Source organism: Hesperophylax consimilis, chromosome 1 (genome assembly GCF_061612785.1).
Source record: "Hesperophylax consimilis isolate HC1 chromosome 1, BYU_Hcon_1.0, whole genome shotgun sequence".
In the NCBI taxonomy this organism is placed as follows: domain Eukaryota; kingdom Metazoa; phylum Arthropoda; class Insecta; order Trichoptera; family Limnephilidae; genus Hesperophylax; species Hesperophylax consimilis.
Window position 1 is genome coordinate 39,264,643 of NC_142836.1, and position 26,610 is coordinate 39,291,252.

At 32.6% G+C, this 26,610-nt stretch overlaps 1 protein-coding gene across 1 annotated transcript; it reads right to left on the reverse strand.

Moving 5' to 3' along the window:
* Window positions 1-8: 8 nt before the first annotated feature.
* Window positions 9-25,659, reverse strand: LOC149426859 (uncharacterized). Its single transcript, XM_089633699.1, has 7 exons — window positions 25,314-25,659; window positions 9,814-9,928; window positions 8,107-9,610; window positions 4,168-6,888; window positions 3,798-4,024; window positions 1,341-1,545; window positions 9-1,115 (listed from the first exon to the last, which is right to left on the reverse strand). The coding sequence occupies exons 1-7, from the start codon at window positions 25,456-25,458 to the stop codon at window positions 1,026-1,028; spliced, it is 5,007 nt and encodes a 1,668-aa protein (XP_089489825.1). The 5' UTR covers window positions 25,459-25,659; the 3' UTR covers window positions 9-1,025.
* Between the last annotated feature and the right edge of the window lie 951 nt (window positions 25,660-26,610).

Sequence of the window (26,610 nt, forward strand, 5' to 3'; positions counted from 1 at the left end):
TGATTCCAAAGATATAGTGATCAATTACCAGTGACATTGACGAAATTATAATTACACAAAAAATAAACAGATTTCATTGACAAAATAGACACAATTCACAGGGCGTATATATATATTATGTATTTGCAGTCCATCTCCTGGAGACAAACCACATCCTATTTTGGAATAATGGGCCAACGCCTTACATATTGAAAGTAAGGGTTTTAGATGAAATTTAGAAATAAACAAATGATCCAAATACAGTATAATCTGAACAATTAAAAAGTGAACCTATTCGGTTAAATGAGTTTTCAGATAAATGGCATCTTTAAAAGATAAAACAAACTTTAATTTACGCATTTCATCAGTGTGAGTTTTAAAGGGGGGGCATCAAACTCCCCATTTTTATAATAAAGCTCGGATAAGCGGAAGGAAGTCACTTCGCTGATTGAGAATTATTGTCACATGCATTCCCACACCCACCCCGTCACCCGATGGATTGGATTACAGGAGGTTTCGTTAATAGTGACTTTCGGATTGCAGACACTATACAGTAAAACATTAATTCTCCTTAGAAATCAAAGTTTAAAAATATCAAAAAAATAATACTAAAACAACATAATTTTAATTCACTAAATAATCAAAAAAGGCACAAATAGAAGGCATTAAACAGATTTTCATTAGGGGGAATATAACCACATAACATCAATGGGTGGCACATAATTGAAGTTAGATTGAAAAACTTAAAAATTAAATAAATATGTAATTTAAAATTGAAATTCTGGCGCTGGATGCAATATCAACAATGTAGTCTTTAGTAAAATGCATTCAAAGTTATTTGAAATGCTTGTTCAAACTTTTGCATGCTCCGTTTGTGTAAAACCTGCAGAAGTCATTTTTATACAGCAGATTAAAAAGGGATTGGAGATACCAAAAAGGCAAAGGTAGCAAAAATAGCTTGTGATTGTGGAATAATTTTTTTTTAGTTATTGCTTCCACCTTTTATATACCCACAGAATATACTAATTGAAAAAAACAATATAAGTTTAATGTCGTTTTTTCTTCTCGCCATTTAATATAGGTTCAAACACCTTTCCTGTGAACTCGGGAACATCCCGACCTTCGGCAGCAATAGACTGGAATAAAAAATTTCAAAATCAACATCCACAAAACTGAGGCAATGTCATTAATAATGTAACATTATTAAAAACATCTAAATAAATCATAAACGCATACATCTGTAAGGGTGCACACTCTGCAACAATTGGAAGGATCAATTTTGCACAACGGAAACTGACTCCTTTTTCAGAACAGCTGTGCTTAGTGAAAAAAAAAGTGCTGTAATATAAATTTTAACAAACCTTAATCCTAAAGTAAAATGGTAGGTATTCGTGAATGAAACAGCAGAAGTCGAAATAAGTCGTCACAAGCTGCAATCTTGCCATCTCCCTCTTCAGGGTGTCGACGAAATGGTGATGGCCACCCTTGCTCTTTATCACAATGTTGACTACCCATGCCAAATCCTTTATGAACTTTTCTGTCCTTAGAATACTTTTTAATCCATACCTATGTGAAAAAAACAACATTTTAGAATGGAAGATATTTGCTTGGGAAAACAACGCACTTAAAATAAGAATAGCAGAGAGGGTGGAATTAACCTTTTTAGAATAATACATATGAGGCCCCTAGAAACAAAGACGGAAGTGTCCACCAAACGTCAAAAATGTGTTGAATATGCAGTTTTATAGAGAAAGGTTCATTCTATCTCGAGAATATATCTGTTTTTAATATAATTGTCATTAAACCATAGTATTTTGGCTTTAAAGTTTTGTTGTTGTAACAAATACGGCAGTGTCCACCTCCTTCCGAAACAAAAGCGGCAGTTTTTCAAATAGCCAATCAGGATCCTTTATTCATAATGGCGGCCGTACTTGAATTCATACAAACTCGTGCGGAAGCGTCAGTGAATTGTGTAGTGAAAAGTTGTTATTTTTTGTGGAAATAACCATTTATTTGTAGTGGACGTCAAATATTCCAAGAATGGAAACTTTCCCCGATATATTGCCACCGGAATCAGTGAGAAAACGTGTCAAACAACCGCATAAATGGAAGGCAAACATCGCCAAGAAAAAAAGATAAACCGCCATCATGTTGTAGGCAAATGTCAAAATATGACATTTTTAGATTTATCTGAATACCTCTTGTACCTCAAGAAGAAGATGATTATGTTCACATAGAATGTAATGAGGAATCGGCAGAAATCGTGTCAGACTTATTAATGATTTAGTTAATTTTTGTATTATTTTATAATTTAGTTAACTTTTCTTTAAATCTATTTTTACCTTTTATTAAATCTATTTTACCTTTTTTTAAATCTATTTTCTGTTATCCAGAATTTATGAAAATTTCTGAGATAGAAGTGACCTATCAACTTTCAATAATATCTTCAAGGGGAACTCAACTGCAACTTTTTGAATAAAAAAATCTTCCTAAAAATATTGTTTTCTTACATTGACTGCAACATCTTTGAAATTCTCATTTACATCAAAACCGGCAGTTTCCAACTGTTTGTGAAACAAAACAGCAAGTGTCCAAAATGGTCAAAATGATTGAAACAAAAACGGAAGTGTCCATCAAAAAAAATCATTTTTTAAAGAAACTGGGGCATTTAGATACATAGGTGATTTGAAATAGTATTCTTAAACCGGTTTACTATCATATTATTAAAATTTCCTTGCATATTGATGAATAACGGACTGATTAAACGTTTTTTTTAGATTGCCAACAATTTAACAAAGTGGACACTTCCGTCTTTGTTTTTAGGGGCCTCATATTTACAGGTCTTATTTAGAATATGTAGCAGAAAGGGTTGAATCTTACAATTTAAAAATGTAGAATTGTGTGCTTCATTTCATGCCACAATTTCAGATTCAACCGGCTCTTAACCTCTCAGACAAAGACTTTTATCTACTATGTGTTCCTTTGAGAACTGTCAAAACGTGATAATTTTTGTGTTATTTACGAGTTTTGCTAAAGGCTTCATAACTCACGTTTTGGAAAACGTAGCCTCATTCTAAAAAATGTTTTGGAAAGATTATGAAATCCACTATCGCATTGTGTTGTTATACGTAAATATTTGCGTTTCTAAATATACATTTTATGAAAAAGTCAAAAATATGTAAAAATCGCTTACAATTATTTCAAAGCTTTGAAAAATGTACTTTTTTCTGAGTATCATAAAGAAATAACACTTTATATATTGAAGAAATATAATTAAAAACTATTAGTCACCTCAAAATATTAACCGTTCAAACTAAAATATTTTTAATAAATTATTTAGAAACGCAATAAATTATGAACGAACAAGATGACAGATTCAATCGGCTTAGATAATGCAACTCTACGTTCCATAGATATTCTTGAATACAGACGCGTAGCGTTATTCATTATCGATACTCTGTTTTTTAAATCATGGCAATCCGTATACTAGTGATGGAAATAAATCGATTTTTGTAAAATCTCGCGCGTTTACGTGAAAAGACGCTCTAATGTCTTGACCGCTATTATCATATTTACGTCTTTTGACGTTCTAATGTTCTGAGTGGTTAACCTAAATGTAATTAATTATAATTTGTAACAACAACAACACTGCAGTAGAGGCCAGATCGAAAAGTTATTGTTCCAACAAACATTACATAAGAGGCCATAGATTAAAATATTTCCTAGCCGCGGTAAGGCTACCTTTGCAATTCAGAACTTCAGCTCCTGCGTATCATGTCTGTATAAAATATGTGTTTAGAAAATAAATCTATACGTACTGTGGTTTTAGCTTCTTTTCAACAAAATTGTACAGCTTTTTTGTGATCCATTCCTCTTTCATGTAAAGCTTTTTAGATACTTTCTCTTCAGTGTTCTTAGGTTTGACGACACGAGGTTTGCGAGGAACATTTAACAACTTGGACATAGTATTTTGCTTGACCTGAACTGCTTTAGGAATACTAAGAAGATACGGTTGAAAAGTGAATCTGGTGGCTAACCTTTCCTCCTGAAAAAAAAAAACAGCATTGAAATGGAAAAATATATTGTGGAATTTTTGGTACAAAATAAGGTATTATGGATATGAAATAAGACGTATGTATTTACATTCTACAAATCTAGAAAGAAAATTTTAAAGAAAAAATATCTTACCACAATCTTAGCTTGTTTGGCATTTTCAGACATGACTTTTTCTGCAATATCTTTCAATTCTTCTTCAGTAAACTTCCTTTTGGCAGGAACATTCGCACGATGAATTGATTTAGAAGGGCCCGGTGTTAAAAGGGAAATAGAATTATCTTCAAACTGTGTTGAGGAGGCCATTGTCTTCATAGGGGTGAGTGTGGCTTGATCTTCATCTGAGTCTTGCCATATATCTGTTGTACGCCGTTTTGCAGAATTTAGTATTTTTCTTGATCTATCCACTGAATTATTAGCTGAAAAGTCAGAATCTTCATTGTCAGGTACATGTTTTTGTATTGGAATGCCTACATGCGGTGTCAGATGCTTCAAAGGAGTGACCTGCTCTTCCACTGAATCCTTCCATATATCTTTTGCACTTGCATTACGTAGTGTAGAATTAAATGTATTTCTTGAGACATCTGAGGAAATATTTTGATTTCCAGAATAATGTGCAATGGTACTAGACAAACTTGTTTCAGGAGCTACAGTCTTCGGCGGTCTTTCTCCCAGCCAATCTGCATGATTGTCTTGTACACTCTTTTGTGGTGAACTTTGTTCCAACCTCAATCGATTCACAGAAATATTTGAAGAGTCAGTATTCTCAGTTGTCAGTATTGCCTGGCTCTTTTGCGACTCAGATCCTTTTGGAGACCCATGGGGAGACGTAGTAACTGAAATTATACCAGTTCTTGAATCCAATATTTCACTTTCAACAATTATTTTCAATTCACTCTCAGCATTATTAACTTGTTTCTGTGAGATGCTTATTGATTTGTTTTCCTCAACATTTGACTGATCAATAGGTAAATTTTCAGGGACATTATCATTTTCTGTTAAAGTTGATACACTCTTATTCTTTGACAAACCTGAATCATTATGTTTTACACTGCGCTGTGAAGAACTTTGTGATTTTCTCAATCGATTCAAAGAAGAGTCATTATTTTCAGTAGTCGGCGTTTGACTTCCAGGCAACATAGACGTTAGAGACCCGTGTGGAGATGTAATATTTTCTATATCAATATTTGACTCCAAAACTTCAGTTTCTACAATTTTATTCAATCCACTTTTCTCTGCAACATCTGGAATTTGTACTCTTTCAGCTTGAATCTGCGAGTTGCTCATTGATTTGTTTTCCTTGACATTTGATTGATCAATCCGCAATGCTTCAGGAACATTCTCATTTTCTGATAAAGTTAATATACTCTCATTCCTCGAAAAAATTGTAATTTTATCTTTTACACTTTGCTGTGAAGAATTTTGTAATTTTCTTGATCGATTCAAAGACATATTTGAAGAGTCAGAATTCTCAGCAGTCATTTTCTGGCTCTTACGTGACTCTGAACTTATTGGAGATCCATGGGGAGATGTAATGATTGGAATTATATTAGTGTTTGGATCCAAAATATCACTTAAAATATTTTTTTCCATTTGACTTTGGTCAGCAATATCCACTAGTTCCAAATTTTGAAATTGTTCTTGCGAGTTGCTCATTGATTTTTTATTTTTCTCAACATTTGATTGATCAATGCGCAATGCTTTAGAGACATTCTCATTTTCTGATAAAGTTAATACACTCTCATTCTTCGACAAATCTGTAATTTTATCTTTTACACTTTGCTGTGAAGAATTTTGTAATTTTCTCGATCGATTCAGAGATATATTTGAAGAGTCAGAATTCTCAGTAGTCATTTTCTGGCTTTTACGTGACTCTGAACTTATTGGAGATCCATGGGGAGATGTAATGATTGGAATTTTATTAGTGTTTGGATCCAAAATATCACTTAAAATATTGTTTTTCAATTGACTTTGCTCAGCAATATCCACTAGTTCTAAATTTTGAAATTGGTCTTGCGAGTTGCTCATTGATTTTTTATTTTCCTCAGCATTTGATCGATCAATAGGCAATTCTTCAGGAACATTCGCATTGCCTGTTAAGTGTGACACACTCTTATTTTGCGAAAAATCTAGATGATTATCTTTTGCACTCTGTTGTGAAGAGTTTAATAATTTTCTTGATTGATTCAGAGAAATATTGTCAGTAGTCAGTGCCTGGCTCTTGCCCAAGTCAGATCTTATATCTATAACTATTCCATCACTTGATTCTAACTCACTTTTTTCAGCAATATCTAGAATTTGTAGATTTTCAACTTGTTTCTGGGATTGGCTTATAGATTTGTTGTTTTCCTCAATACTAGATGGAGCAATAGGTAATGTTTCAGGGACATTTTCATTTCCTGTTAGTAAGTTGTAAGTTGATACACTCCTATTCGACTCCGATTTTTCCTTAAATTGGCGTTTATCAGTTTCAAGCCACTTATCTGTCGAGACATTCAGTTTATCACCGCCTTCAGTATTAGTATTGATGATTTCATGCGTCTGATTCATCTCCCCGTCACTGTCAGACATATCTTGAATGTTTTGCTTTGAAAAGCGAGAAGAACGCCTCACAGGGGGATTAGTGCGTTTGGCCATCATTTCTTCAATGACTTGTCTGTCAATATCACTTTGACTGAGTGGTGGAGATATCTCTTCGTCACTCTCTTCTAACCGGAGCCAAGTGCCGATGGACTGTCTTTGAGAGCCATTCTTTGGAACGCCCTCATCACGGGGAAGCACTGGAGCCACGGTCTTATTCATTTCATTAATTTTGGAAATGCCTAAAGCATCCTCAAGATATGCTTCTGAATATTTCTAAAACATAATAAAACATCTGTTAATATAATGTAATATGTAGGTATATTCTAGAACATAAAATAACATGTACGAAAAAAAAGTCATTAAATTAATTTTTATCATCCGACATGTCATTCTAACCGGTGACCGGGTATGTCATCAAAATTACAATTCAAAACACCTCCAAAAAGTCATGAAAAGTGATGAAACAAAAATTACAAGAGTTTTTGTTTCATCACTTTTACTAACTCTATATCACTTTTTAAAGGTGTGTTGAATTTTGATTTTGATGAAATATCAGGGAACCATTCTAACCATATTGTTATCATTTATGTATCACCTAAAACAGATTCACCTTTTTTACAACTGAAAATAGAAGAAATATTTTGCAGACCGCAAAATCTAACTAATTGACAAAATCAGGCTAACAGAAATGTTTATTTATTAATTAACGGCCTTTTTCGGAGCTTTTACATAAGAATGTTAAGAAATATACATTATTTATTGTACATAACTGAATTGCTTCATTAACAACATTTTATATTTGTTTAAAGATAAATTGAAGATGTCCACTGACTTGGTATAATTGTTTCCTTCCATTAGTATTCTGGGCAAAGAGGAATACATATGGTAGTTAGTCCCAGAATTTCTGCATTGAAATAAATCCTGACTTCTAGTATTACGTTGTAGGAATCCGGAAGCTTTTCAATTCTAGCAATACCGTACTATCAACTAAATCATTCAGAATTTTATATAGAAATACCGAGTCAGTGAAAATTCTTCTGTCTGACAATTTGAGCATATTCACATAATTTAACAGAGTGTTGTAGTTCAACATAATTGCTAGAATACCCATTTTTAAATTTATAAAACGTAAGAATTTGTTTTGTATTCTTTCAAAAAAATCTGTAAATCGAAATCATGTAGCGGCTACAAGGTTCGGGTGAAATTTACTGCAGACTGGCAAGAAATTACCGCCCACCACCGGAAAATAACTGACCTAAATAAGGTGGTTGCTGGTGTTGTTGCCATCAAAGGAGTTATTGCTCGTAGTAGGTCAATTTAATGTTTTTTCTATGATTCTATGATTTATAAATTAACTTAGTGAAGATGGATTAATGTGAATACTGAAATGTTCAGTGATGAGATTTTAATTATTGACCTTTAAAGACTTCAAACTAAATGGCCGTACTATAACAATATTGTGTGTATTGAGTTAATAAGATATTTACAAACCTTATTCACCACATTCCTCACAAGATCAGGTGTACTTTGTAATACAGAAGATTTCCTTGGTACTGGGCTGTTTTTTGATAATCTGTCGGATCTTCTTGTTGCCGGGCTATTTTTAGATACATTTCTTACTTGTAATTCTACTAAAGCCTCTTCTGGTAAGATGGCATCTACCTTTGGTAAGTTTTCCAAGGCTAAAGGCAACTCGATGTTGATTTCAATATTGGGTTGAAGATGTTGATATTTAGAAGCCGTGGGGCTCATCTCCTTCTCTTCCGTTATATCTGAGTGTAACACGGCTAGCTTATCAGATAGAGATTGCTTTGAGCCCTTGAAATTAGACTTATTCATGCTTTTAGGACTTTTATCACCATCCAACATGGTTGAGGAAGCGAGCTGTTTCCATCGATCGAAATTAATAGTTTCAGATACAACACTGGATGGTGAATATTCCTGAAATTCAGATTTTACACTTTCAGCATCTGACATTCTTCGTTGAGAAAAACTCACCCTCCTAGAAGTTTGCCTTTTCGATGTTTCTTGGTGTTTTGAAATAATTTCCACTTCAGCAGGTTTATTAACCTCATTTGATTCCGAGTCTTCGTCGTCCTTTAAAGAACCATCAGATTCCAAATGTGAAAGAGCATCAGCAAAAAGCGAATTCCGGGGATTGGAATTTTTCTTGAATAATTTTTTGGATTGCTTTTGACTCACGTTTGGTTTCTTCAGTACAGGAATACTTTGGTTTTCATTGATTGATCCGGAATTGCTTTCCACTTTGGAAGAAGTGTCAACAGCTTTTGAGAAAGTCATATGATTATTTTTTTTCTTATTTTCAAAACTCACCCTCCTAGAAGTTTGCCTTTTCGATGTTTCTTGGTGTTTTGAAATAATTTCCACTTCAGCAGGTTTATTAACCTCATTTGATTCCGGGTCTTCGCCGTCCTTTAAAGAACCATCAGATTCCAAATGTGAAAGAGCATCAGCAAAAAGGGAATTCCGGGGCTTTGAATTTTTCTTGAATAATTTTTTGGATTGCTTTTGACTCACGTTTGGTTTCTTCAGTACAGGAATACTTTGGTTTTCATTGATTGATCCGGAATTGCTTTCCACTTTGGAAGAAGTGTCAACAGCTTTTGAGAAAGTCATATGATTATTTTTTTTCTTATTTTTAAATAGATTCTTGTTCCTAGCACGGAGATTCCTCTCTTCTTGTGGGTCAAAATTAATTTTATTGTGAAAATTTAATGATTCAAGGTATGAATCTGCATCAGAATCGGATGCAGCAGTTTTGTTCTGTTGGACAGGTGGTGGCATTTCCGGGGCGGGTAAAGCCAACAAGGCTTTAGGGGTTGTCGCTCCTCCGGTTTTCTTTTTTAAATTATTTTGAAACAGTCCTTTCTTTTTGGTGAAAGCCATTGGGGACATAGTGGGAAGCGAGCCCATTGAATCAATGGTGGAATCATCACTGTCTTCATCTTCCACTACACTTATCCGTATGGTACGGCTAGAATCAAAACATTCAATAAAAGCAGGTTAACATGCTTGCAGTTGGAACAACTATAATGATGCGCAAAAGTCTTCTTCCCCTTGTCCTACTCGGGAACTATAATGATTCAAATAATATAATTCGAAAAATAAATTAGGTGATGAATAAAATTTTTAATAAATATGCCAATAAAATATTCAAAACAAAAATTACACTATTACCTCTCTTCTACTAAAATCTCAGAGTAATTAGGAGTATTTGATCTATTTACAGGTACATAGTTTGCTGAAGCCCTTTTGTCTGGACCTCTATCCAATCTTTCCCACCACTGAGGTTCTATAAACAACAAAAATAGGTCTTAAAAAATGACTAAAATGAGTAGTCCTTTTCGTGGTTTGTTGAACTAGCTCTACCCAGCCACGCGTTGCTGTGGCACAGTCTTTTGTGCAGATAGACAAACAATAGCGCGTGGTGCTTTTAGGTCCAACAGATGGCGCTGTTTTTATTTTTAAAGCATGTTTTTACTTGTCACAGGTGACATCTATGTAATATGGGTATATAAAAACACACGCGTATTTGAATGCAACTTTGTGTCAAAATTTCAAAACAATCTGTGAAGAACTTTCGGAGATTTAAGATTTTTAACAAATGAACATTTTTATTTATTTAGATAGAAGATTAACCTCACAAGTGCCATTTACATACCGTCTCATTAATTCGTAGACTGCGTAACTCCAAATTTTTCGAAAATACGTTTTTAATGCCATCTGGTGTTAAAATTAGTCCCGCATCGACTAGCAAAACTCGCAAATTTAAAAAAAAATTAACCTTTTAGATAAACACAAATTAGGAAACTGCGTAAAATCATGGTGCCATTTTTACTCGCCAATACTTCGAAACTCCTTAATTCAGTATTGGCCGGTGAGCCGTGCACGCTTGTTGTGTTTTTGACTGAGGAAATTTATTTACGGTGTAATAGTTTTACCGTGAAATTAACTGAGATAAGTTGATTAATCAATTTTGAACATTTTATAAACTTGTAAGTTTTTAGATTCTCACGGCCAAAAGCATTTTTGTTGTTTGTTTTTGGGGTGTTATGCCGTGTTGCGCTAACTCCTTCTTTAGCCGACGTTTCGGACAGCGTTGCAGTGTCCATCATCAGGGCAGATCCGGTATCCACATCTTCGGATCTACCGGATCTGCCCTGATGATGGACACTGCAACGCTGTCCGAAACGTCGGCTAAAGAAGGAGTTAGCGCAACACGGCATAACACCCCAAAAACAAACAACAAAAATTTTATAAACTTAATTTTAATTGTGAAGTCACGAATAGTGTTTTGTATCTGTAGTCTAAACTGATGTCTTCTGCACCGTGTGACGCTCTGCCGTAGCTCTCTTGTTTTATGTGCCTCTGCGGTTGCGTTCACTGCTTTTACAGTGGTACCTGCTTATCACCACACGCCCTCCTGATGTCATCATCACTGCACGAATTGATTTAACTAACCCGGAGCCCTTCGCGTCCTACCTAATAGGTCGTTGTTCTGTGATTATCTCTTCTTCAAGGTCACCATCTCTTTGCAAGTGGATCTCCTCCTGATGCATACCCGGATCCGGTTCTTCACTGTCCTCTTCAAACAAACCCAAAATATTGACGGTGGAAAGTGCGGCAATTCCATCTCGTCTCTCCTCAGACACAGTCCGTTCTCTGTCAGGCATCTTCCGCGGATCAAGCACATGTCTTGGTATGCCATCTACTTCGATGTTGTTGACTGAAGTAAGTCCTGTCACCCTTCCATGCACAATGTGCATCTCCCATCTACTGGCTTAGCCGCAAGAAGATCGCCCATTTAGAACTCAGTCAATACTTCCTCTTCTATATTCACTTGCGCAGAAGGGTGTCTCCACGAATAAGTGTGAACTATACTAGACAGCGCAACACCTTGATCATCCTGACTTTTTGCAGCCAAAGATTGTACCAAAACACTGCCTGCAGGGGATCGCTTCCACTTCTGGCTGCAGTTCTCTTTATTGTTGATGATGTCGTTCAACTATACCGTTTCCAGCTGGTCGGTATGCCGCGCAAAATCTTTGACGAACATTCCATCTCTTACACTTATCTGTAACACTGTAGGAACAAAATGCAGTACCATTGTCCATGAGAACTACTTTGGGCGGGCCTCTTTCCCGAAACACTTCTTCCAAATGTCTGATAATCGAAGCTGCATTATCTGACTCGATTTCCCGCCACACGGCAAATCTACTTGGACCGCAATCGATAAATGTGAGTAAACATTTCCTACCGAAATGAGTAACATCAACTGCCAAGCGACTCCAGGTTGTCACAACATTAAGATTACCCGCTTCATTGGATGATGGCGGAGGGTCAATTATCCTGCATTGTACGCAGGAACGCAAGCATCTATCGACGTCCTTTCTTCTCGCCTCGGGATCGACCAGCCGGGCAAGATGAAGCGTTCACTTTACTCCAAAGTGATGCTGAGCATGGAGAGTTTCTACGCTTAAAGCACATGTTTGCTCACCAGTTCCACTTTCAAGTCTCTCCCACCTATCTTCACACTCTGAGGAGTCTCTTTCACAACGTTTCCTGTCATGGCTACTCTTTGCCCGGGTCTTGCAAACCCTAGTAAGTACATCAGTTTTATTTCTACAGGAATCTACAAGGGTGATCGACAATGTCAGATCAAATTCTTCTACAATCTCCTTCATCAACCCCAAGCGTCACTTAACGAGCATCTCTGACACGACTACTCCCGGTCAGTGTAGATCTCACCCAGCACAAAACCGTCGCCGAATCTGTAATGATCTCCAGAGTTTGAAGATTTCACTTGAGAGTCAGATTTAATCCCTTAAGGAAGGAAAAGTACCAGCATTTACAAGACTCAAAACAGACATTAGAAAAGGATTACCACTCCTTTTACGATAACCTTCCGCATCATTAAAATCATTAAAATGCATCTAAATGAATGAATGTAAAATTCCTATCCCCCAAATTTTCCGCTAGGTTGTTCATAAAACTGTTCGCAGAAAAGTATGTATCTTTTGTAAAATACGTATCTCCATTCTCGGTTTTTATGTAAACTTCCTAACTCCGATTTGAAATAGAAAGCCTTAACTTACAAAAGTTTAATGATTGAAAATAAATTTCGAAATATATTATATGTTCGAAACATAAATAAAAAGAATGAGCCGTCTTTCATTTTTTTTCACTACGAGGTTTTTTGTGCCTCCTGTAAAATTTTACATTTGGTGGTTACGCATTCTACGAATTAATGCGACGATACATGACAGTTAATGACAGTCATATTACGATACAGAAAGAAGAAAGAAAAGAAAAATTATAAGAGTAAGTAAACAAAAGGAAAAATGTATTCATTAGTACAAAGTTAATGATGAAGAAAAAAACAAAACAAAAAACCTGTTATGCTGACCTCATTAAAATATGCACTGCTAAAATGTTTAATTAGTACAGCTTTATACTTCAATAGAGGCATATTAAAAACCTAGCATACGAGTTAACAATGGTGCGTAAGTTATTTATTACACAATTATAGCCTGCAATACATACTAGGGATAGGGAACCTTGATCCAATGGTAGGAACTTGAAAGTTATTTATTACACAATTATAGCCTGCAATACATACTAGGGATAGGGAACCATGATCCAATGGTAGGAACTTGAAAGTTATTTATTACACAATTATAGCCTGCAATACATACTAGGGATAGGGAACCTTGATCCAATGGTAGGAACTTGAAAGTTATTTATTACACAATTATAGCCTGCAATACATACTAGGGATAGGGAACCTTGATCCAATGGTAGGAACTTGAAAGTTATTTATTACACAATTATAGCCTGCAATACATACTAGGGATAGGGAACCTTGATCCAATGGTAGGAACTTAAAAGTTATTTATTACACAATTATAGCCTGCAATACATACTAGGGATAGGGAACCTTGATCCAATGGTAGGAACTTGAAAGTTATTTATTACACAATTATAGCCTGCAATACATACTAGGGATAGGGAACCTTGATCCAATGGTAGGAACTTAAAAGTTATTTATTACACAATTATAGCCTGCAATACATACTAGGGATAGGGAACCTTGATCCAATGGTAGGAACTTAAAAGTTATTTATTACACAATTATAGCCTGCAATACATACTAGGGATAGGGAACCTTGATCCAATGGTAGGAACTTGAAAGTTATTTATTACACAATTATAGCCTGCAATACATACTAGGGATAGGGAACCTTGATCCAATGGTAGGAACTTAAAAGTTATTTATTACACAATTATAGCCTGCAATACATACTAGGGATAGGGAACCTTGATCCAATGGTAGGAACTTGAAAGTTATTTATTACACAATTATAGCCTGCAATACATACTAGGGATAGGGAACCTTGATCCAATGGTAGGAACTTGAAAGTTATTTATTACACAATTATAGCCTCCAATACATACTAGGGATAGAGAACCTTGATCCAATGGTAGGAACTTGAAAGTTAATCAATGTTAATATATCTGGGCTATCCAACTGATAATTAAAAATTTTGTATAAAAATATAAGAACAAGAAATTTTCTTTTCACTTCAACAATTTCAATGAATGTAATAAAAAAATCATAATCTATTAATTCTAAAGGAATACAAAGTCTAAAATTAATACACTTCAAAAATTTGCGTTGGAATCTTTAATTGAAAGTAAAACGTAATTGAAATTTTTATTGCAATATTTTCCACCGCCCCAAATGCAAAAAGTTGTGTTATACAGTAATTAAGGTGAATCTAAAGGTTTTATCTAAAAAATATTCATAATAAGCGAGGCCAGCGCGATCGAAATTTTACCAAAGTAATTATTAGGGATCGCTGGCCGCAAGTGTAAAGTTAAAAGTAAAATGAATATCACATTTGTTGTATGGGATGATAGCCAATTACAATAATTTAATTAAGTGTGTCCAGCGATCTCAATATTTAGCAAAAAAAAAAGTATTTCGACTAGAGATTAAGTCAACTTTTTTTTTTATTTTTTTTTTTATTTACTATAAATTTTTAAAGATACAAGTTTTATGCAGTCCCACAAAGCTGTCACACATGACGGCTTGTCTGTAGGTTCTACAAATAATATATATAAACATTTTTAATTTTTAATACATGTATGACACAAAATTATACAATAAACAATATCACAAAATAATATATCTCAAAGTACCTACCTATATACAAATTATTTAGGCAGGTACGTTGAGATGTTCAGGAAAACATCAATAATAAAGTTCAGAGATACATTGATTCGTCGCTTATTAGCCAACGCTTAGTGTTTTTGGGGCAGGGTCTCTCATTATTCTGAGGTTTAAAAGAATTATTAAATTTATTGAAAATCTCTGGCATTAAATATTTAAGCGTTCGGCTTCCATACTTATTTGTTACTCTTGGAATAATGAGGCCCTTATTTTCAGTGAATCTTGTTGTGTGATTATGCACCGGTTGCTTTTTATATTTGCTATCTCCCTCATTATCCATTATAATAATGTACCAAAGAAGACCCTTTATTGGAAGTAGGCCCTCAGAACCATACAGTAGTTTTAGATTACTTCTTTGTCTGTAAATATTCGGTGGTACAATTTTTTTTATTATAGCAATTTGTAAGTTTTGTATATATTTAATATAAATATTGCTTGAGTGCCCCCAAGTTCGTATGCCATATCTGAGTATGGATTCGACCATAGAAAAATAAATTATTTTAAGAGTACAATGAGGCAAAACAAATTTCAGTTTATAAAAATTACTTGCAAAAGATCGGATCTGGTTACAGATTTTAGCCACTTGTTTATCCCATTTAAATTTATTGTCTACTATTAGTCCCAGATAAGTATATTCGTTAGTAAAGTCAATTGTTTCACAGTGGCAAATATTTTCAATTTTTCTATGAATACATTCAGAATTATGAGCAATTATTTTGGGTATATTCCATATTCCCAGGCTTGGTGATTTTACATACATACATTTTGTTTTTTTAACATTAATAATTAAACCAACATCATGAGCCCATTTAAGTGGCTCGTTAAAGTCACTTTGCAATTGTTGAATAGCTATGATAGGATTTTCATTGGATACTACAAGTGCAGTATCGTCAGCAAAAATGAATCTAAAGGCCTTTTCAAAGAGTTTTGACATAACAATAACATATATAATGTACAATTTTGGACCTAAAATTGATCCTTGCGGTACTCCTGATTTAATATGTCTTCCTTTACTCATATCATTTAAAATCTTTACATTCATTTTTCTATTAGTTAAGTAGTTTTTAAAAAATGAGAGGAGTTTACCCCGGATTCCAATGTTTTCAAGAACCTTAATTAATTGTATATGGCTGAGAGTGTCAAAAGCTTTTGAGTAGTCAATAAAAAGCACCAGTACATGTTTTTTAGAATTAAGTTCAGAATTTATAAAATCAGAAAATTTTTCCAGCAATTTATCACAACTTTTTTTTTTCTGGAACCCGTACTGGCATTCATCTATAATATTCAAATTATTCAAATATTTATCTAAATTTATCGAAATATATTTTTCTAAATTTTTTTCTAGTGCCGGGAGAATAGAAATTGGCCTGTAATTGTTAATTTCGGAGTGATCTCCATTTTTGAAAATAGGCCTTAAAATGCTATTTTTTAATTCATCGGGGATGAGGCTCGTATCGATTATTCTGTTGATAAAGTGAGCAATAACAGAGCTAAGTAATTTGACATGTTTTTTTAAATCAAACATACGAATTAGATCTATGCCCGGTGACTTTGAATTTTTCATACCTCCGATAATATATTCAATTTGCTTAGCATTAGCTCTAGGTAAGTACTTTGAATGCGGTAGGGATTCTTGCAAGTGTTTAGATGCTCGGAAATCACATTAATGTAACAACTTATTAACTCCTTCATCAAAAAAGTTAGCAAAATTTTCTGCAACTGCATCAGAAGATTGTGACTTTAGGAAATATTTAGATAAGACTTCATCGCAACCAGATTTATTTTTCCTACCCAAAATTGTATTAATTTCATTCCATGTTTTTTTAATGTCCTTGAAACAGTGATTAAATTTGTTATTATAGTATGCCTTTTTTGTGTTTAATATTTGTTTATTAAGTTTATTTCTATATTTTTTGAAAGCGATTTCATATTTTTTATTATTAGGCGTATTATTAGGCGTTTTTCCACTTTTTCCACATGGCATCTCGTATTAGAATACTTTCAGCGAGACTGTCATTCATCCAAGTTTTTTGGTTATTTCGAAATTTTTTTGTTTTTAATTTTGTAAAGGTACTTTTTTCATAAATATTTTTAAAAATCGATTTTAATTCTGCATACATAATGTTTGGTTCAGACAATTTTAACATTGCATTCCAATCGGTGATTTCGATCAATAAATCAATCCTTTTGTCCGATAGTGCAATGTAATACTCTTGGTGCGATTTGTCGACGGTACATTTATCATAGTAACAGAAGTTAATACTAGCTGCAGTTAGGTAGTGGTCAGCTATTATTGAATCGCATACGCATGAACTGATTTCGGTCGTCTCCTTCACTCTTACATAGATATGGTCTAAACATGAAGCCGTTAAATAGTTAGTCAATATCGCTTCTCTAGTCACATCATTTATACATCTGGTCATTCCAAAATGAGACGTGAGGTTTTCATATTGCATAGTTATGGGTTCGTGTACATTTAATAAGTTAATATTCGTATCACCTAGAACCAATACGGATTCTTTTATATCAATATTCCCCAATATTGTCTCCAGCTCATCAAGAAATAATTTTTTTTTTGTAATAGGCGGTCTATATATTGCTAAAAGATGTAAGCGAATATGTTTGTTTACTGAAATAGTTCCGTAAACGCATTCAAAATTATTAGTCATAATATTTATTTTTTCAAATGTAAGGTGATCTTTCACGTACACAATAATACCGCCACCCGATCTTTTTGTTCGACAAAAATGGTACGAATTAAATCCCGGTAATTTATAAAGATTTATATTATTTTCATTAATAGACGTTTCGCATAGTGAAATTAAGTCGATGTTTCTCAAAGAGCTAGAAACAATTAATAGGAAAGTGTCCCAATATTTAGATAAAGATCGTATATTTAAGTTGAGGGCAGTTATTTTATTATTTCCTAACACATGTTTTTTTGTAGCCCAGTTTTCTAAAATTGACGTGCATTCATAATCTATTTCTGCTGTGTCAAAATCACAGTTCAATTCACCCATATAGAATAATATTTTAATTGGCAGCAATAATATATAAACATGTATTGGGATTTATAAATATAAATACGATAGATACATAACAATATAGCAGTAAGTATTTCCGATATGTTCCAGGTTAGATTATAGTTTTGTACAGAACAAGGTAGGTTTACTAATTGGCACCAATAATTACATATTGAACTTTCTACACATACGAATACACGAAGAGTGCGCGAACATCAATATAATCATAGATTTCAGTATACTAGCGTTTAACACTGTGGCAATGGGATAATGCATTGTAACATAAATGAGTTTTTTTTTTTTTTTTCGGCAAGGATATGAAATATTTATGTCTCAATAAATTATATACATTACGATGCATAAATGAAAGTGATAATATGAAGTTAAAAAATGAAAAAATTGTGATTAGCATTGTAATTGTTTTTTAGAATTATAATACATACCTAATCATAGTCTATACGACTTTGAGCGATATGCATCATCTTTTTGTAGTAAGAACAATTAGTATTATTAGCTTTGTGATTGGTATTTAGGGTCATCTTGAATAAAGTGTTCTGATGTGCACAGTTACTACATTTTTCTTCAGTGTTTTTGTTAGGGCATTCCTTCCATTCGTGATCTTTGGCGCAATGTAAACATGTCGCACGTTTGTCCTTATTAAAACATTTTAATGCAGTGTGACCAAATTTGAGACAATGGTAGCATTGCGTCAAGGGGCTGGCATCTTCCACTCGTACTCTGCTAAAACCAATGTTAATTTTTTCCTTTTCCATGAGGTATGACCTTACTGCTCCGCTGGTTTCAAGTATATAATTAGTGAGTCCATTTTGGTTTTTTGGTTTAAACATTTTTATTAATTTAATCGTGTTTTTAGTATCGCTATTCATGATATCTTTTATTCCATCGTTTTGTGTTTTTAATGCCTCAATTATGTCCTCTTCAGTTAAATCTACTTGAAGATTTCTTATGAATATTTTTGGATTTTTCTTTCTTAATTCCTCTGCAACCATGTTTTTTTAAGGGTTTTATTGATTTCATCTGTCAATTTCTCTGCATGTTCTTTTGAAGGACAAGATATAATTAATTTATTTTGCGAGGCTTTTCGTATTCCGTTTACTGCGATACCCAAGTTTGCTATTTTAATTTTCTTTACGATTTTTTTTTATTTTTATTTTTTTTTTATTAAATATCAAAATAATATACAAAAATCAAAAAGTCCCAATAAACTACTTTAAAGTAGTTTGTCATTGGGTGCTTTTAACTTAAACAGATTATATCAAATGTATACATTCATATCATGAGAGGTGTAATACAATAAAAATAAAAACAAAAAACAATTAAAGCGTATGCAGTTAGAAATAGTTTGTATTAGAGTCTAGTACAAACTATTTCTTTCAGCTAGCCAATTTTTCAACAAAAAATTTCTTTTTATATTTGTACATTTTTTGATTTCTGCAGGTAACATATTTAAACAATTTGGTATCATGTAGTCTAGCGTTCTTTTTCCATATTTGTTTACATGCTTTGGTACGATTAGTCCTTCATTTAATGTAAATCGAGTATTGTAAGTGTGTTCCAGTCTATTTATGTACATAGGGCTATTTATGTGCTGAAAAATTATTTTATACCACATAATTGCTCTTACCGAGAGGATTTTCAGATTTTGATAAAGGTGTGGAACATTATGCCTTTGTTCATATAAACTTTTATGAGCTAATAATTTAACAAGAGAATTTTGAACTGCTTGAACATGATTTATATTTGTTTTAGAGGAAAATCCCCAAGCTGTAATTCCATACCTTATGATAGATTCAGCTAGTGATAAATAAATTATTCGAAGTGTGCATATTGGAACATAAAATTTTAAATATTGAAGACAATATTAGTGATTTCTAAACGAAAATCTGAAACAGAAAAATCAGAAAAGGAAACGGTCACATCTGGGACTCGAACCCAGGACCCTTGTCTTTCCGGGACAGTGCTCTACCGACTGAGCTAATGGGACCCTATTCCCCTCGGTCACTTTTAACTGTATCATACTTCGAATAAGAACTACTAACATTGTCTTCATTTTTTCACCGCACATTTTTATTGGCAACTATCTTTATGTATGATCGCAAGATTCAACCCGAACTAAATGCAATCCAGACAGCGTCTTTTCTTCAGCGTTTCCTTTTCTGATTTTTCTGTTTCAGATTTTCGTTTAGAAATCACTAATATTGTCTTCAATATTTAAATATTACAATTTGAGGTTTTACTCAATAAAGTTATTCCGAAAAATAAATAAAATTTTAATTTATATAATCTACTAATAATAGATCTCAGTCGTTCACAGACTTTATTTATCTGTAAATTCCATTTGAAAAAACAATCAATAATAACACCTAAATAAACATATTTTTTAACCAGTTCAATATTTTCACATGTACACAACGCAGGGATACCAACATGTAGGCAATCTGAATTGTGTGTTTTAATTTCGGGTATAATAGTATTTACCTTGGCATTGGGTGATCTAATGTGTATCAATTTAGTTTTTTTTGCATTTATGATTAGGCCAGAGTCGTGAGACCATTTTAAAAGTTCAATGTAATCTTTTTGTAAAAGTTCAATACATAATTGCAAATCACTGCAAGAAAACACCAATGCAGTATCATCCGCGTACACAAAGTGTTTTACATGTTTAAAAATAAATTTAATAAAAGATACATAAATTATATATAAAATAGGACCTAATATGGAACCTTGAGGAACACCTGCTAAGATTTTTCTTTTTTTACTTAATGTGTTCAAAAGCTTTATTTGCATGCACCTGTTGTTCAAATAATTTTCAAATAGTTTTAGAAGTTTCCCTCTTATTCCTATGATTTCTAGTATTTTCAACAATTTTTTATGGTTAATAGTGTCAAATGCCTTGGAATAATCTATAAATAAGACTAATACATGATGTTTATTATTTAAATTATTATTTATCAAGCTGGCAAACTTTTGAAGTAGCACTTCAGTGCCCTTTTTTTTTGGAATCCATATTGGTTAGTATCAATAATAGAAAAATCTTCCAAATATTTTATTAATTTAATTTGAATGTATTTTTCAAGAATTTTTTCGAGTGATGGCAAAATACTGATTGGTCTATAATTACCCAAAATGGTGTGATCACCTCCTTTATAAATGGGTCTGATAATACTACATTTTAAATCATCTGGAATTTTTGCTTCAAATAAGATTCTGTTTACAAAATGGGTTATAATTGGACCTAATGTTAATATATGTTTTTTAATATCGCTCATTCTGATATTATCGATTCCAGGAGAAGAGCTTTTAAGTTGCTTCACAATGTTTTCTATATCAGCAATTTTAGCCCTAGGTAGGTACATGCTTTGAGGCATCTCCTCTGGTTCAAACCCAGTTGTCCTGTGATTACATTTATGTAACATATTGCAAACATTGTCAGAGAAATAATCAACAAAGTCATTTGTTACGCTTTCTTCGGTCCGATCTTTCATCAAATATTTGGATGCAACTTGGTCACAATCATTTTTACATTTCTTTCCTAAAATTTGATTACATTCGTCCCATGTTTTTTTTGAGTCTTGAAATATATTTTTGAATTTATCATTATAGTATGAGGTTTTTAATTTTATTAACAATTTATTTAAAATATTTCGAAAACACTTATATTCTTTTTCATAGTATTTGTTCGTTGGAGCATTTCTCCAACGTTTGTATAAAAAATCTCTTTTTTTAATTTTATAAAGTGCATCAGTAGATATCCATTCATTTATGGCATGCGGTCGGTTTTTTGAATTTTTGCTTATTTCAATTGTGCTTTTTTTATACAAGTCATCAAAATAATTTTTAATTTTCAAATAAATAACAGAACATTCGGTTTCCTTTAGAAGCGATTTCCAATCATAATTACAAATATGTTTATCAACCAGTTTTTGCGAAAGAATTTTAACTTTATTATAATCATTTGAGTTTAAATTATCTACCGAGTTATAGCGTATACTTATAGCTGTTGTGTTGTGATCGGCAATGTTATAGTCACATACACATGCGAAGATTGTACTGGTTAATCCAGCGGGCAGTTTACCGCTTATTCGCACGTAGAAATGATCGATACATGAACTATTTATTTTCTGTTTAACAATTACTTCCCTAGTGACGCCATCTATACATTTTTTCAAATAGTTATTTGTAAGAATATTTTCATAATTTATTATGATAGGATCATTTTTGTTTAATAAATTTAAATTTATGTCGCCGAAAAATATTACACTTTCATTTGATTTAATATTGTTTTCAAACACGGAGGATATTTCTGACAAAAATGATAGCTTATTTAGATTCGGAGGTCGGTATATTGCTAAGACATTTAAAGTGCTCTTATTTGGAAGTGTCAATATTCCAAAAACGTTCTCAAAAAATTTGGTGTCCTGAAATATTTGCGAAAAGGAAAGGTTATTCTTTATATATAACAAGATGCCTCCACCGGATTTTTGTTTTCTACAATAGTGATACGAATTGTATCCGGGAATATCATAAAGATTAACAAGTTCCGAACGAATTGCCGTTTCGCAAAGCATGAGTACGTCAACGTGATTTAAACAGTCTTTAAAATAAACATGAAATATGTCGAAATATTTACATATTGACCTAATGTTTAGTTGAACAAAATTAAGTTTACTTGTATCACATTTCCTTGAATCTTGCTTTTGAAACCATTCACGCAGGTTATTTACTTTACAAAAATTAATATCATTGTCATCATCTATGAAACTAAAAGACATAATGATTTAAATAAAATATTTCCAAAAACATTCATGGTTAGATTATAGTATTGTTCAGTATAAGGTAGGTTTAATAATTTGCACCAGTAAAAACATACTGTACATTTTCTACATGAAATATATTTGTTTCATTCATTGTATTTTAATTGATAACTAATTGATAATTGATAATTAATTGATAACATGATAATTAATGGATAACAATAATTTATTTGTTTCATTCTCCATTTGGTAACGATTTGTAAGTAAGATAGTGTGCGTGAGTTTACGCCGCTAAAACAAGTATTGAAACAGTAGTGCAGATTTAAATGGGAATATTGGTATTGCGGTGTATATAAACTATTATACTCTTTATTTAAAATATAATAAAATATTACACTTATAACATTCCGTATAAAAGTAAAAAGTTGAAATACAGTATTTATTAATAGATAATTTAGATGCAAGGCAATGGACATAATAGTATATGTAGAGTAGGTGTATAGAACGTATTTAAATAGTGTAGGCCTATAAACAATGATTATAAAATGTATTTTAATATTCTGGATCTGGTTAAGAAAAGTGTGTAACTTTTGATGTGTTAATTTAATATTAACAAGCATCTTAAAAGAAGAAAACTTACATATCACATACGCATGTAAATAAAATTGATTATCTTCATTAATTATCAAAATACTACAATATAACAAAAGATTCTTATTTAAAATATATTGTTGCATTTTTTTTGATAAGTAAAAATTAATATTCAATATTTTGTTCAGCAATTGCGAGCATTTTTTTATATACCTTACAGTTGTTTTTGTCATTTGCCCTATGATTAACTGGAAATGTCATTTTATATTTTTCATTTTGAGTGCAACAGTTTCTGCAGTTTGGTTGTTTGTCCTTGTTCCCGCATTCGCTGTATGTGTGGTCGAGACCGCAGTAACTGCAAACAGGCTTTTCTTCCTTCTCTCTCTGCAGACATCTTGCAGCACCGTGTCCGAAGCGTAAACAGTGGTAACATTGCATTACTGGATTTGCGTCTTCAACAAAGATTCTTTGGTATCCGATTTTAATTTTATCTTTGTTTAAGAGTATTTTCCGGGTTTCACTCTCTACTTCAACCACATAGTTAGATGTATCATTAAATTTATTTTTAATTATTTTCTTGACGTTGAACACAGGTTTATGTTCCTTATTTTCCGACATAAATTTAATTTCTTCATTTTGTTCGATGATGTCACAAGTGAAATCTTCTTTATCATAATCATTAAATATTCCCTTGAAAATTAAAGTAGGTTTTTTTTTTGTTAATTTCTTAGTATCGACATCATTTATTACTTTTGAGATCTCCATTTGTAATTTCTTCGCATCTTCTTTTTTTAAACACTCGATGATGATTCTGTTTCGGGATATTTTTTTGATGCCTTCAATACATATTCCCAGTTTACTAGTTTTAATATGTTTTTGTATTTTTTTTAGAATCGAGTCAGAAGAGTCACTGTTTGTTTTAGGACTAATCATTAGACAATATTTATTTTTTGTATTTTTTTGTTTATTTTGAGGGTAATCATATGTTTTTTCTCTGTTCGCGATTTCTATTTTATTTTTATCTTCCGACATTTCAATTGCCAGGTGCCCTAATAATGATAAAATGTTTGTGGCTTTATTTGTCACAATAATTTGTTGGTCTTTACTGAACTTTTTACTGGAATCTTGCACTGCGAGAAGTAGTTCACTAACTACCTCCTTTGCTTCTTCCATGAATTTGTGTAGATTGGCCATATTTATTTTTTCACAAACTTACTCCACTTTACACTTTTACAACCAGTAGTACTGTACAAATATTGTTGTCACCAGTTTGACAGTTTCAGAATGTTTAAAATATTTATTTATTTTCAAATGTGGTTTGTAGAAGATATGTTACTAATTGATTATTATTTTTTATTCCAATCGATAGTGCGTTCTTTAATAGCATCCGATGTCATGTTCGAATCTTCACCTTTGATGATCAATGAGAATTTGGATTCCGGGATTACTTTGAGACAACTTGCGTATGTTTTTTTTTCAAAATTGCTCGTATTCTCGATTTTTTTTTCTAATTTTTCAATTAGTTTTGACTGGAGACAAACAATCTCGTTTTGAAAAGATATTTTTTCCTGAGTCCATTTTTCTTCTAATAGTTTTATATTTAATTCCAGATTATTTTTAGCTTTCGAGTCCTTTACCGTAGAAATATTTGAAATTTCTAATTTTATGTTTTCTATTATCGACAGCACGTCCATAATGGGTTAAGCTTGTGACCGCCTCGCGGAACACCTCGCTCCCGGCAAAACTTAGATAAATGTGACAATTCTCTAATATTGTATTGTCTTTCTATAAACACGTCTACACACTACCACGGTAGAATGACGAATGATTGATTAGTGAATAATTGAATATTATTGGATGTTTAATTTAGTAGAACCTGATAACTTAGCATTTGTTAACATTTCGCCGAAGTTTATTATCAGAACACCATTTGAAAAAGTTATTAAGGTTACCAAGCTTTCAGAATTAAACATAGATATAATAAGAATAACTCACACGGTCGAGAGGTTTATATTCAGATCAGTTATTATACAGATGTAAAATATTAAATCTTACCCATTTCATTCCAATCTGCATCGGTGTCATCGTCCAAAATAGAGCCTGATCCCGAGGCATTACCGATTTCAGATCTACGAAGCAAACTAACTCTTCGGTGTAAACTCCTCTTCCTTGGATCAGAAGAATCGGACGAACGCCTCATTGTATTTTACGAAAATATTATACTCTAAGACATAAGAAAACCCTAGACTTCGAAGTATACTTCTTTATGAATATCGAAACAAAACTCACAGTTGAAGCAAATACGCTAATAAATTATTGATAACTGTCAATTATTATTGAAGTAGCGCTGACAAATAGATTTTGATGAATAACACAAACATTACAAATCCTAACGCTTTCAGAATCCGTTTGTCGTTGTGACAATGACGTATGTGCAGAATTCAAAATAACCATAGATAAACCGCAAAAATTAGAGTTTCTTAGTGGGGATGGGCACAATCGATGAATCCATGGAGGATTTACTCGATCGTTTCGAACTAATTCGACAAACGTCATCGAACAAGAAATCGATTCTGTCAAAATCATCACACATTCCGAGACAATCGTTTTTAAAATTATTCCAAACCACAGCCGTCACGTCATTGGTAAGAATTCACTCGAAAACGTAAATCGATTCCCTCCGAACTCCGGGAAACGTCAAAATTATCTCGGAATTGTAATAAGTTGGGAAAGTTATTAATAAATATAAATCGATCATTTTTATAGTGCCGTTTTTGTAAAAAAAATCACCTTGAGGGCGCTTCATTAAGAATCTTAAAGTTGAATGTATTGTAAGGTTATGCATGTAGTTTTAGGAAAGATGCATTTGGCCCGATATATAAATATTATATTCGGTATTGTTTTAGTGTCTGGGTTTTTTGTCCATTGGGATGAAATATTTTCATTATTTCTTCTATTTAAGAATGAGTTCACGAAGTAATGAGAAATGTGAGGAGATTTCAAACCTCCAGTAGGAATATTCAAGTTTATAATATTTATTGATAATTGGAAGTAGGCACAAAACTTATGAGTATTTTTTATTTAGTTTAAATGTAGAAATTGTAACTTTAACTTCACACGAAACGAATACAAATTTGTAGTCATTCATATCATTATTCCTTCGCCCTGATATAAAGTGAATAGAAAAATTTGAATGATTGCAAATTAAGAATAAAAATTTGTCTGAAAGAGATTAATGAAAAAACATTAAAAACGACATAGAAAACTAATAAAATAGAAATTAATAACTTTATTCGGCCTCAGCACAGGTCACCCTAGTGAGGAGGACTAAGAAATACAATTATTTACTATA

What these genes read in the sequence shown, in the direction of transcription:
- LOC149426859 (XM_089633699.1), bottom strand. Translation starts at nt 25,458, where the DNA reads ATGAGGCGTTCGTCCGATTCTTCTGATCCAAGGAAGAGGAGTTTACAC. An exon ending in TGAGGAATGTGGTGAATAAG is followed by an intron (nt 6,889 to 8,106) that starts GTTTGTAAATAT and finishes ATTATGTTTTAG; the next exon opens with AAATATTCAGAAGCATATCT. An exon ending in CATTTTACTTTAGGATTAAG is followed by an intron (nt 1,116 to 1,340) that starts GTTTGTTAAAAT and finishes TTTTTATTCCAG; the next exon opens with TCTATTGCTGCCGAAGGTCG.